Source organism: Callithrix jacchus, chromosome 1 (genome assembly GCF_049354715.1).
Source record: "Callithrix jacchus isolate 240 chromosome 1, calJac240_pri, whole genome shotgun sequence".
Taxonomy (NCBI): Eukaryota; Metazoa; Chordata; class Mammalia; order Primates; family Cebidae; genus Callithrix; species Callithrix jacchus.
Window position 1 is genome coordinate 146,592,447 of NC_133502.1, and position 13,648 is coordinate 146,606,094.

The 13,648-nt window shown below is 40.8% G+C and overlaps 1 protein-coding gene across 2 annotated transcripts in view; it reads right to left on the reverse strand.

Annotated features, from left to right (window-relative positions):
* The window catches only part of GABBR2 (gamma-aminobutyric acid type B receptor subunit 2), a 423,612-nt gene that overhangs the window by 178,684 nt on the left and 231,280 nt on the right, over window positions 1–13,648 (reverse strand). For both annotated transcript variants that reach the window (XM_035253005.3, XM_078373143.1), the window contains one exon: window positions 8,968–9,168. In XM_035253005.3, coding sequence (XP_035108896.1) covers window positions 8,968–9,168 — 201 coding nt within the window. The remainder of the gene's footprint in view (window positions 1–8,967; window positions 9,169–13,648) is intronic.

A 13,648-nucleotide genomic window follows, 5' to 3' on the forward strand; every position in this document is an offset into this window, starting at 1 on the left:
AAAACTGCCAAAGACCAAATCGACAACAAAATCTTAAAAGTAACTAGAAAAAAAAAAAGATGCATTAACTTCAAAAGAGCAATAACAAGTCAGACAGCTGACTTGATAGAAACAATGGAAGTGAGAAACAATGGAATGACATCTTATGTACTGAAAGAAGATAATAAGCCATCTAAAATCCTCTACCTAGTGATACATCTCTCAATATTAAAGGTAGGATATATTTTGGACAGCCAGAAACTTAGATTTGTTTCCAGAAGAGCCATAAAAGAAAGACCAAGGAGAAGTTCTTCTGGCAGAAAAATAATAGTAATAATAAGCAGAAAAACAGAAATGTGGGAAAGAAAAAGTAATAGGAAGTGTAAATGTGTTAGTAGATCTAAATGAAAAATGACATCACTGCCAAGAACATCCTTCTTGGATGAGATTTTCTTAATCTTAAAGAAGCGCAAAGATTAAGGATTTATACTACAAGGTATCAAGTTATACTTCAGTAATTAAAACAGAGTGATATTGATTAAAAGATAGGTAAATAGACCAAAGGAAGATAAGTGAAAGTTCAGAAGCTTGCATATAGATCAACACTATATGCTGTTATTTAACTAATGACAAAGGTGACACTGTAGCATGAGTGGTGAGTTGGGGGATTATGGCCTTTTCAATAAATAGTCTTGAATCAATGGATTATTCATAAAGATGAATATCTTATTTCAGACCATACATAAAATCAATGTCAGGCAGATTCTATATCTAACTGTGAAAGATATAACAAAACCTCTAAATGACAAGATAGGAAAATATCTTCATCACCGTGCGTGGGTGTATTAGACCATTCTTGCATTGCTATAAATAAATACCTGAGACTGCATAATTTATAAAGAAAAGAGGCTTAACTGGCTCTTGATTCTGCAGGTGCACAATCAAAAAGCATGGTGCTAGCATCTGCTTCCAGTGAGGGCCTTGGGAAGGTTTCAATCATGGCAGAAGCCAAAGGGGGACTAGGTGTGGCACATAGAAAGGGTGGAACAAGATAACAAGGGGGAAGGTACCAAGTACTTTTAATAGCCAGATCTCACATGAACTCAGAGTGAGAACTCACTTGCTACCAAAAGGATGGTGCTAAACCATTCATGGGGGAAACACTCCCATGATCCAGTCACTTATCACCAGGCCCCACCTCCAACACTGGGAATTATATTTCAACATGAGATTTGGAGGGGACAAACATCCAAATCAAATCACCAAGACAGGGTGATAATTTGAGAAAAAAATAAAATAACCAAGCCAAATATTGCTTCTGTCTAGTCTCTCTTTCCTCATTTTCCAGGACACAATTATATATATATACTACACTTTTTCAACATATCCCTTGTGTCTTTTATGTTAATTTCTTATTTCTCAATGCTTTTCCCCCTCCCTATCCTTAAAATGCCTAAACAAGGCACAAATATACTAATCACAAAGAAGACTAATAAATTAGATTACATTAACAGTAGAAATATCTGTTCATCAAAATATATCAACAGAATGAAAAGTTAAGCCATAGAATAGGAGAAGATGTAAGTAATACATATAACTGTCAAATTCATATCTAGAATCTAAAAAGAAATGCCACAAATCAGTAAGAAACGAGCAGAGTATCCAACAGGTAAAATGGGCAAAAGACTTGAATAGGCAATTCACAAAAAGGATATCAAAATGGCCAATGAAGATATGAAAATATGCCCAACTTCATGAGTCATCAGGGAAATGCAAATTTAAACTAAAACAAGACATCAACCACTACACACCCACTAGGTTGGCTAAAATTAAAAAGCTGACACACCAAAAGTTAGTGAGCATGTGAACCAACTGGAACTCTCAATCACTGCTGGTGAATGTGTAAATTGGTATAACCACTTTAGAAAGCTGTTTGTCACAGAGTCTACTAAAGCTGAACATATGGCTACTCTATGACTCAGAATTCCATCCCAAGTATGCACCCAATAGTAATGTGCACATATGTTCACCAAAATATATCAAATGCCTAGAAATAAATCAGATAAAATAAGTATAATAATTCTTTCTTCTCCTTTTCTTCTTCTTCTTTTTTAAAATTGAGATGGAGTCTCACTTTATTGCTCAGACTGGAATGCAGTGGGGTAATCTTGGCTCATTATAACATCCACCTTCTGGGTTCAAGTGATTCTCCTGCCTCAGCTTCCCAAGTAGCTGGGACTGCAGGTGGGCACCACCAAGCCTGGCTAATTTTTGTACTTTTAGTGAGACAGGGTTTTACCATGTTGGCCAGGCTGGTCTTAAACTCCTGACCTCAAGTGATTCGTCTGCCTTGGCCTCCCCAAGTGCTGGGATTACAGGTGTGAGCCACTGCACTCAGCCAATATGTGCAGTAATTCTACACAGAAAACTGTAAAACATTTTGGAGAGAAATTAAAGAAGACCTAACTAAATGCAAGGATATACACAATTCATGGATTGAAAGACGTTTTAAATATTAAGATGTCAGTTTTCCCTAAACTGATCTACAGATTCAGTAAAATCCCAATAAAAACCAGAGAAAGTTTGTGTGTATGTGTGTATAAATTAGCAACCTGATTTAAAAATGTATATAGAAATGCAAAGAGACAAGAATAGCCAAGACAGTCTTGAAGAAGAACTAAGATGGAGAACCTATATGAGTAGTTACCAAGACTTATTATAAAGCTACAGAAATTAAGAAATTTTGGTGACAAAACAGACAAACAGAAAAGAAAAAATAAAGTTTAGAAGTAGAACCAAATGTATAAAGTCATTTTATGACAAAACAATATGGCAGCACAGTGTGGGAAAAGATGGACTTTTCAATAAATGATGTTGGGTCAATTAGATATCCATGTAAAAAAGAAAAGAAGAAAAGGAATCTTGATCCTTACCTCACACCTATACAAAATGAAATTCCAGGTTAATTATAGATCTAAATGTGAAAAGTAAAACAATAAAGCTTCTAAAACACAAGAAAGGAAAACATTTTTACAGCCTTGAAGTGGGTTCTATTAAAATAAAGAATTTCTGTTCATTAAAACACACCAGTTAGAGGACTTCTATGTAGCTGAAGACAGTGGAGGCTGTGTATAAATTAACTTTCCCAAGTCTCCCTAAACTGTACTAACTAGCTTTGCAGCCACAAACATTCTAAACAAAATCATATCACATTAATAACTAAAGACAGAGAACATCAAAACTGTAAAGATGACTAAATAAAAGGAGAAAAATTAACAGATTTCACTTGTGCCTTTGCCTCACCCATGCCCTGATGCAAGGTTCTGTGGCAAAGGCAGAATGAGGAAACTGTGGCAAAGACAGAAGATGGTGGTTATTTAAGGGTGAACTAGAATAACTACCAGAAAGACAAATCCTCCCTGATATGGTTTGCATTTATGTCTCTGCCCAAATCCCATGTCAAATTGTAATCCCCAGCACTGGGGGAGTGGCCTGCTGGGAGATGACTGGATCAGAGGGGCAGGTTTTCCCCTTGCTGTTCTCATGATAGTGAGTTCTCACGAGATCTGATTGTTTAAAAGGGTATAGCACCTCCCCCTTCACTCTCTTCCTTCTGCTCCAGCCATGTAGGACATGCCTGCTTCCCTTTTGCCTTCTTCCTTAACAGTAAGTTTCCTGAGGTCTCCTCAGCCATGCTTCCTGTACAGCCTGTGGTACTGTGAGCCAATTAAATCTCTTTTCTATATAAATTACCCAGTTTCAGGTATCTCTTGATAGCAGTGTGAGAAAGGACTAATACACTCCCTAAATCTGAAGATACTTAAAAAAGCTGTGGAGTCCAAAAGTTCAAAAGCAGGCATCTGAATGGCAAAGGAAGTCAGAAGAATGGCTAATCTGGCAGTGGATATTAACTGGGGCAACATATAAAGGCAGTTTCTAAATTGCTATCAATAGTCTTTTTCTTGACCTGGGTGGTAGTTACATGGGTGCTCGCCTTCAATAAAAATAACTAACTAATCTATCAAAAGTAATCCCAATCCTTCCATTGCTCCTCATCTCATATGACCTGGGTTATAAAGTCTCCATCAATCTCACTACTCGTTCCGCCTACCCCTGAGGTTCCTATGCTGATAAAGGAAGACAATTAAAATTTGTTGAGCACCTACTATGTGTTTGCACTTGCTAAGATACTTTCTGCTATATAACCTCATCTAATCTTACAGATTAGAGAGTGAAACAGCTTTTATTACCCCATTTTATAGGTGAGAGACAAACTGGGAAAGGTTAAAAGACTTGCACAACATCAGTGTATCACTCTTAGGTTCAGCTGCATTGTAACAGAAAAAAACAAATTAACAGACTTAAATGAGATAGTTTATTTCTTTCTCACATAAAAGATGTCTGTGAGGAGGCTGGGCAATGCAGCTATTAACAGCTCCCCAAGGTAATCAAGGACCCAGACTCCTATTTTTATGCTCCACAATCCTAGAATGATACTTCCTTCTCAAGGTCATCTTGCACCTAAAGTCCAAAATGGCTACTAGAAATCCAGCCATCACATCCATTTCCCAGTCAACACATAAGAGAAAGAAAAAGAAAGGCAATATCCTCCTTCAATAGAGCCTTTCTAGAAGTCCCACGTAACACTTCCTACTTATATCTCATTGGCCAGACTTGCAATCCTGGCCATATCTAGCATGGAAGGCTGGGAAATGAATAATACATTTTCCAGAAAGTAGCAACATTACATGGCTAAAAATCAGAGTTGCATTATGAACTCTGGTTTGTTGTGTTACAGAACTCAGAAGAGGGAAGGAGAGGTATGAATGTTGGTATAGATGACCAGCCACCTGCCAGAGTCACCCAGTTGAGAAGTGTTGGGGCCATGATTCAAGTCTAGCCAGTGGCCCCTTCATGGGCCACCAGGCCTTTCCTTCTGAGCTCATGCCCCTCTACCATAGCGCTTTCTCCCAGTGCCATGAGTGCCTAGAAGAGTATCAAGGAACAGGAGCTTTGTGGGGGTGGGGGAGAGAAATAGCAGTGCTATGAAGCTGGGCTCTCTGAGGAGCTCTCCTATTTTTCTGCAGCACCTTTCCTTCCTCCAGGCTAAGCTCAGTGCTTCCCTACAACTCCAAGTTCTTTGTCATGGTGCTCACAGCACAGTGGTAATAAGATGGGTGTAGATTTTCATGGGTCATTGGGTCTAAGTAGAAGGATCACTAGATTTGCTGGGTTGAATAAATAATCATGGGTGGCCACAGAAGTTTCTTACCAGAAAACATTACAAAGTTTTCCAAAGGATGGGCCTGTGCCTTTGATGGAGGGCTAGGGCTATTCCAGAGGTTGCAGGGTGCTGTGAACAGCTCATCTGGGGCCTTGGCCCAGCACTGGGCCTCAACAGGGGCACAGTTACAGGGGAAGACTGTCCCTATTGGAGAGGCCAAGCCATCACCGGAGAAATCAAGCCAGAATTATAAATGCTCACAAAGGAAACAAACCAAATAGGACTTGAAAAATGGAAGTTGACACTTGAAATCACCAATGTCAAGTCACTCTGTGGGAGTAGAACAGCAATGGGGAGTCTCAATGGAGAGAAATAACTGATGTTGGGCCCAAAGCAGGGGTCCAGAGGCTGTCTTTATGAGGTCCCAGAAGAATGAGCACCAAACGGTCTCAGGAAGCCTGAAGGTCCACACTCATCCCAACACAGGAAAGTCCAATGGGAAAGGACTGAAGAATGTGCTTCTGGAGGTAGCTATGACCTTTCTATTCCTTCTACCAGAAAACCCCTATTGCCAATGAGCGAGCTGGGACAGCTTGATGCTAGAGACAGGCATACAAAGGAGGGAACCTTGGAGAATGCATCCTGGAGGGGCCACAGTTCTGCCCCTTTCTGTGACTTTGTCTACCAGGAGTCATCTGTATCCTGGGAGATTTAACAAGAGCAAATGTAAGAGGACAGGCTGAGCATGGGGAGGGGTTTGACAGATACAACCTCTGCAGGGCTGTACTAGGGTGAGGTGAATAAAGCACAAATTTCAGGTGCAAAATTTAAGGGAGAGCCAAAAAATCTTGGTAAATTGTATTAGTCCATTTTCATGCTGCTAATAAAGACATACCTGATACTGGGCAATTTACAAAAGAAAGAGGATTATTGGACTCACAGTTCCATGTGGCTGGGGAAGCCTCACAACTATGGAAGAAGGCGAAAGACACATCTCACATGGCAGCAGACAAGAGAAAGGATGAGAGCCAAGCAAAACGAGTTCCCCCTTACCAAACCTTCAGATCTCACGAAACGTATTCTCTACCATGAGAACAGTATGGGGGAAACCATCCCCACAATTCAATTATCTCCCAATGGGTCCCTCCCACAACATGTGGAAATTATGGTAGTATAATTCAAGACAAGATTTGGGTGGAGACACAGAGCCAAACCATATCAGTAATCAAGATTAAAAAATATTTTAATAGCATATTTTAAAAATAAAAATGAATGCAAGAAATCCATGATGAACAAAACATCTGAATTTTAAATAAAGATAAAATCCTACCTTGCACTGTCATGACTCACCTCACTTTCTTCACCCTTCTCCTGTGAATCTGGTCTTTATTTGAAATTTTGATAATTTGTTCATCACAGGTTTTTTTGCATTTTTAAAAACTGCATTAACATATTTTGTTTAATCTTGATTACTGAGGTATCTGGCACCCTTTTAAGTTTCATACTTAGTCCCAGCCCTGGGCCTGTGAACTAACAATTGGAAGGACTGGTGCTGTTTGGTTTGGAGAACCAGTGACTCTGTGGTCACTGAAGGATCTACATGGGGCAGAGGGGGCAAGAGGATCTGAGTAGCTCTAGTGGGACCTGGGGGTAGGAGAATTAAGGGAGAAATAATGAGTCCTTTGCTACTGGAAGATCTGAGACTCTGTTGGGAAGATGGACTCCATGACATCTAGGAGCAGCCCTAGGACCCTCTGATTCCAAGAAGCAAAGAGGCTGCAAATTTTGTGTAACTTCAACCATCTCATAACTGTAGGGTAATGTAAGAAATGCTTCTGCTTACTTCAAAGACCATGGGGACAGGGATTGGGTCTCCTAGACTTTTGGAAGCCACCTCAATGGTCCTGTCCCCTCCAGGGGACAGGGGCTCGTGAATGGGTTTCCTGAAACAGTGGGGTGAACAGCCCCAAGGTGTCCCATGCATGGGACAGTGATGGGGGAGAGATCAACCTCTTCACCAGCCCCACATCAAAAAATTTAGAAAAGGGAAGTCAGTAATTTGTAACAACATCTAGGGGATGTTGTTATGAATGCCAAAACATTTCCTCCAAAACATACCACAAAAAAGGATCTTCCTGCAACACACTCTCATGTACTGGTCACAGCCCTGCATGGCTCCCACCCTGGCTGAAAGCCACGCCCTTCGAACTACATCTGAGAGAGGTCCTTCTTGCAGTGTCTCATGGCTCTCATCTGACAGCCTCACAGATCTTCTGTGCAATCATTTAAGTCTTTGGTCTTCCTGAAGGCTCTCCATTTAGTTATTGTACCACCTGCTTTCATGGATTTTTTTTCCCCTTAGGTTTTGTGTTTTCCTGAAATTTTATGATATTTTTAGGTTAAAATACAGGATATCCCTGGACTCAATGATCTTAATAAATTGTAAATTTTGACACCTTTAAAAATAACACTTACTGAATAAATGAGTTATTTCTGCTCATTATTCAACATCTCAAAAAAATGTTATATATGCATTGACTTTGGTGTGAAAATATTTCTTTCAACATTTTCTAACCAGGTGCTGGTATGAGCTAAAGAGCTGTTTACAAAATATGTCCTAATGATTTGCCATGTTGACAAATCAATAAATCATTTCTGTAGAGTTGGTTCTGACTAAGATGAAATAATACATAAAATTATATACATATATTTTTTCTTTATTATAAAGCTTTTTTTGATATAAAATTGGGTCTGTAAGAACCCTGGGGGTTGGGTAAAGAATTTAACTATCTGAACACAGAAAAGAATTATATGCACTGCTGTGTTGAATTTTGGCTGCTGTTCAGAATTGAGAAATGGATGTGACAACTTTGCCAGGGCTATCGTCACCTGATCTTTGATAATACTTACAGCAATAGAGAATGGTGTACTTTGGAAATACTTTTACATGTCCTCTATTACCTGGTCCTCACAATAGCCCTATGAGGTGAGCAGGGCAGGAATTAGTAATACCCTCATGGAAGCATGCAGAGGTCCTGAGGCTGACACATTCTGCCTGAGGTCCTGCTCCCAGTCGTGACAGCATCGAGGTGCCAGGCACCATGCTAATGGCTTGCACCAGCTGCCATCAGTCCTAATAACCCCTGCGGAGTGGATTATCACAGATATAGAAGCAGAGATACAGAAGATATATCTATCTATAGAAGGGACATCCCAAGATTACAATAGTAGCTGAATAGTGACCCCTAAAAAGGTATATCCACACAGATATAGACGCAGAGGCTTGGAGAACTCAGGTTCAAGGTCACACAGGTGGTAGTGGCAAAATCGGGGTTTGACACAGTCTGGCAGCTCTACAGCATGTGTTTCCCAAAGTTTACCTAAGGAATTCTTTCTCCCCTCCAGGAGAGCATCACCACAACTGAGAATGACATCTTGGGTAAGAGGAGCATGGGATGAACCTTTGCAGAGTCTAAAGAGCCCTGAAGTTGATGCCAGGACTCTATCCACATGTGTATACATAACGTGTGTACTGTGTTATGTGCTTCACAATATCCTTATCTCATCTGGTTCTCACAGTTCCCTAGACAGGTAAGCAGTGGAGGGTTGTACATACCTCATTTTATGGGCACAAGAGTCTCAGAGAGGTCAAGTGCTTTGCTCAAAGTGACACGGGACAATACATGTGCACTTTTGGCCCATGTCATTAGATGATGATCAAAAGAGGTGGGCCGGAAGGTTGAAACGGGGACCAAGACACTGACCTTTCCTGAGATGGTCTTGATCTGCTTGGAGCTCAGGGGCTCGAAGTCCACACCAATGTAGCCCTCCATGGCAGCAAGCAGATTCTTCCGGAGGCAGCGGGATGAGTTGGCTTCCACGTGCACCTGTTCCCACCAGGAAGGCTCGTACCAGCCTGGGATGATCCACTGGTATTTACTACCATACATGTTCTCCTCATATGCCTGCAAAAGATGGAGCAACTGTGAAGGAACCGAGAGTTGCACTGTTCAAGGCTCCGTGCCCTGGAAGATAGGTGCGGGGAAGTCAGGCTTCCTCTTATCAGAGGATTTAGGACATTTTTAATTACTTTTTGGCTTCTTCCTTGTTATTTATCAAAGGATCCAAGGTAGTTATGGATAACATATATAATAAAATAATAAGTACTGAATAAAAATTAAGATATAAGGGCCGAGAAAAATATAAATTATGTTTTCTGAAGATAAAAGGAACAGAATGTAGACAAGCAGACCAAAGGTTCTAACGGTATACGTAATTGAGCTGAAAATTTCACTATGAACTTCCAAGCAGCCCAAGAGGAAAGGGCAACAAGGTTATTTGTACAACTCTCATTATCAATAAGGAGAAAACATACCAGATCTTCGGGGAAACAAAGTATTTTCTAGTCTGTAACTCTAAAAAAAGTCCCATATGGAGATTACTGTAAATTAGCCAGCTTAGTATCAACATAACTTCTACAACAAAGAGATTTCATAAAGCTAATTTTTGTATAGATCTTTACTAACAGCTGAGGCCATGCCTCAAAACACAACCTAGGGGGAGCAATTTTTAAGAGGCCAAGACAATTTAACCTAAGTGTGCAGTTTATGTGAGATGCCACTTGGCAAACTAGTACATCTCTCTGAATCTTTATCCAAAACACGGTGTGTATAAATTCCGATCCTAAAAAAAGTTGCCTACATTTTTAGACCTTATATGGATCTTATTTGATTGTCATTCACATTCACTCTGGGAGGTGGTTTATCATCCTCCTTTTAGAGAGAAAGAAACTGAATATCAGAGAGGGAAAGTAACTTTTCCAAGTTCAATCAGTCAGGGAGAAAAGTCAGACCTGGATCTAGGTCTGCTGACTTCAAGGGTACAAAACTGCATTGCTTGCTTTCCAATTAAAGAAAAAAGTTATCAGAAGGTTCTAATGCACCCCTACTTGACTCTAATTCTTATTGCCATCATTTTATATCAGGAAAATCATGGTTTTTGATAGCTTTGATTGAAGCAGAAAAGTCCCACTTTGTAGGACTGTCAGGTTCCATCAAAATTGGGTTCCAAATAAAGTTTCTAAATAGTGGTCATGTTCCCGTCATCATCAAAATATCCGGAAGTGACTACAGAGAGCAGGGGTGGATGGAAATGGCCTCTGTGCATTGATGGAATGCACGCATTCTAAACTAAACCTTAAACCATCCTTCAGTTCATCCCTGGGAGCCACCTGCATTAGAAGGACATACTGGGAAACAATTCATGTCCCACCCCTTTTGTTCCTTGGGCTACAGCAGGGTCGGTGTGAGAGGCCAGGAGGATATAGCAAGAGGAGCCTGAGATTGCTCTGGACTCTGGGAAGGTACTTGTTGCTTTCTACTTAGGCTCCAGGAGGCTAAAGTGAGGGTCTATTCACGGAAGGGTAGCCAGAGCTCCCAACACTTCCTGTATGTTAGAGAAAAGTTACCATTAAGTCTAAGAGTCAGAGGGGCACTTCCCTCATCCCAAGTCCAGAGGCGATCCCTCTAAAACTCCCTTAATAACCCAGAAAGCCCAGGCTGCAGTTGGAGCAGCTCATTGGGGTACATGTGAGTTAAAAGATTTGTTCCTTGACTAACCTCAGATCCCCTCTCTGTGGTCTCCACCCATTGGTTCAGCAAAGCATATGAAGGTTAAATAGACATTGCTTAACAAAGACCCTTCAACTGCCTGGAGGAAATGATCACACTATCTCTTCACTAGACTCCTTTGAGGACACAGGACCTTCACTTCCCTCATTTTAGACCCTGTACTTCTCATAATACAACCTCAGATCATAGTCATTTTCCAGCAACTACATTACAATGTTGCCCCAAACAAAACTGTTGGGGGAAAATACAGAAAATTCTTGTATTTTAATTACCTACTCAAATCCCAGCTGAAGAAAAGTAGGCAGTCTCCTGGGCTTCTCTCTAATAAATAGAATTTTGTCCATAGAAACTTTTTTTGTTTAAAGAATAGAAATAGAATCTCCTGGTTGGAGATTAGACTTTTGAATAAAAGGGTCACGCTAGTAATCCCGGGTCATTTAATCAATGGCAGAGCCTGTGAGACTTCACAACTCTCATCTTTTACTGACAGAGATTCCATGTATATTGAGGCCCCATTATATGTGTGGCCATTTTTATATATCATTTTATTCTCACAACTACCCTATGAGGTTTGCACTACTATCTAAATTTCATAGATGAAATTTTTCAAATACATATAGCTGGTAAGTCAAAGGGACAAAACTCAAAGTCCATTCTTGAAGTTCCGCTCTTAGCAAAACAAAAGAAAGATTTTTGGAAGCTTTCTCAGTCTTATAAGGTTGTGGCAAGGAGACAGCTCCACTTATCAGGAAGGAATGTTAAGTAAGAATCAATAGATGCAGAGTGGCTGGGTGCAGTGGCTCATGCCTGTAATTTCAACATTTCGGGAGGCTGATGTGGGAGGATCACTTGAGGTCAGGAGTTCAAGACCAGCCTGGCCAAAGTGGTGAAACCCTGTACTTACACTAAAAAATACAAAAATCAGCTGGGCATGGTGGCACACACCTGTAATCCCAGCTACTTGGGAGGCTGAGGCAGGAGAATCACTTGAACCTAGGAGGCAGAGGTTGCAGAGAGCTGAGATTATGCCACTGTACTCCAGCCTGGGTGACAGAGTGAGACTCTGTCTGAAAGAAAAAAGAAGATGCAGAGTGAGGGTATGAAAAGGCCTTCTGTTCAGACAGAAAGGCAGATTTTTCTCACTCGTGATAATTAAGAGGCAGCACTGAGCAGAAAGTTCAGAGCAGAAAATCAGATCAGCTCTGACAGTTCTTCAACCAGCTACTGTCCTATTGTAGCTGTTTCTTGTAAGAGAGTTTTCCAGAAAACAGAAGCTTATTCCATTTGAATGATAATACATTTTGTTTAGAACATTAGTCAATTTTTGTGAAGACAAAATTTATTTTAGCATAGCTTCTAACCTTTCTGGGAAAAAAAATAGTCAAACAGCAGATTTTCTGCCATATGCCTGCCAGCTAACTCAGGCACACAATTCCTGGAGCCCCACTTTTCCCACTGACAGACAGTGGAGAGCAAAGCCTGCCTCACCTCATTGTTTTAAGAATTAAATGAGATAATTTGTGTATCATGAGTGGCAAACACTATGTTCAGGAACGTTTTAGCTGCCCCTTCTCATTCTCTTCTCCTCTTAGTACATAATTTGATTCTGAACATCAGTCACTGCTCTGGTCTATGCACAGCGGTGCTCTTGGGCTTAGAGAAGACTGCCCCAAACACTAAATGGCCCCAGATAGCTGTACTTAAACTTTGGATCCACTTTTAATGGCCTTTTGTCTCCTTTCTAGCTGTCAGGTCTACACTGCCATTTTTCGGTATCAAGTCCCTCTTCTCACTCTGAATTTGCTGCGTCTAAACTGCTATAGGCTTGGAAAAGTAGCGCGCCTGGATTGTTAAGCATATTTGTAGAGCAAAAGTTAGCAGAGAGAGGGAGACTCTCCTGCAAGGGAGGTAGACTGGGCTCACATAGATCAGCCACTGTCTAATGCAACTGCGAAATGCCTCTGGGACTCCATTTCGGTATTCCTACAGTCAGAAGAGCTGAGGTTGCTGGACACAGGAGTTTTAACTAGGCACTGGCATGCTTCTCTGTCTCTGCCAGATGGGGAGTTTTGGGAGGGTAGGGTCATGCCAGTTCTCTCATGGAGCCCCAGGGTTTTCCACAGTGCCTGGTATACAGGGGCTACTCAATAAATGATTGTGGACTGACCAAATAAATGCATTTCTAATTTACTTGGTCACCTTAATTTTTGTTTTCTTTTTTCTTGAGACAGGCTCTGGCTCTGTCATTCAGGCTGGAATGCCACATCATCATCATGGCCCACTGAAGCCTCGAACTCCTGGGCTCCAGCAATCCTCCCACCTCAGCCTCCTGAGTAGCTGAGACTACAGGCACATGCTGCCACACTCAGCTAATTTTTTTTTCAATGTTTTATTTTTTATTAACAAATAATTTTACATATTCATAGGGTACATATTTTGATATGTACAATGTATAGTGATCAGATAAGGCAAATCTGCATGTCCATCATCTCAAACATTTATTTTTTTATTTTTTATTTTATTATACTTTAAGTTCTGGGGTACATGTGTAGATCATGCAGGGTTTTTTAAAAAATGTTTTGTAGAGATGAGGTCTTGCCATGCTGCCCAGGGTGGTCTAACTCTTGGGCATAAGCTATCCTCCTGCCTTGGCCTCTCAAAGTGTTGGGATCACAGGCTTGAGCCACTCTGTCTTCATTTTCTCTACATCTGATAGAAACATAGTCTTAGGACCTGTGACTGACAAATGGGTACTCTTGTGTGAAGATGGGCCATCCTGAGTTCACACGCTTCAGCCCCATGATCCACTTTGGTT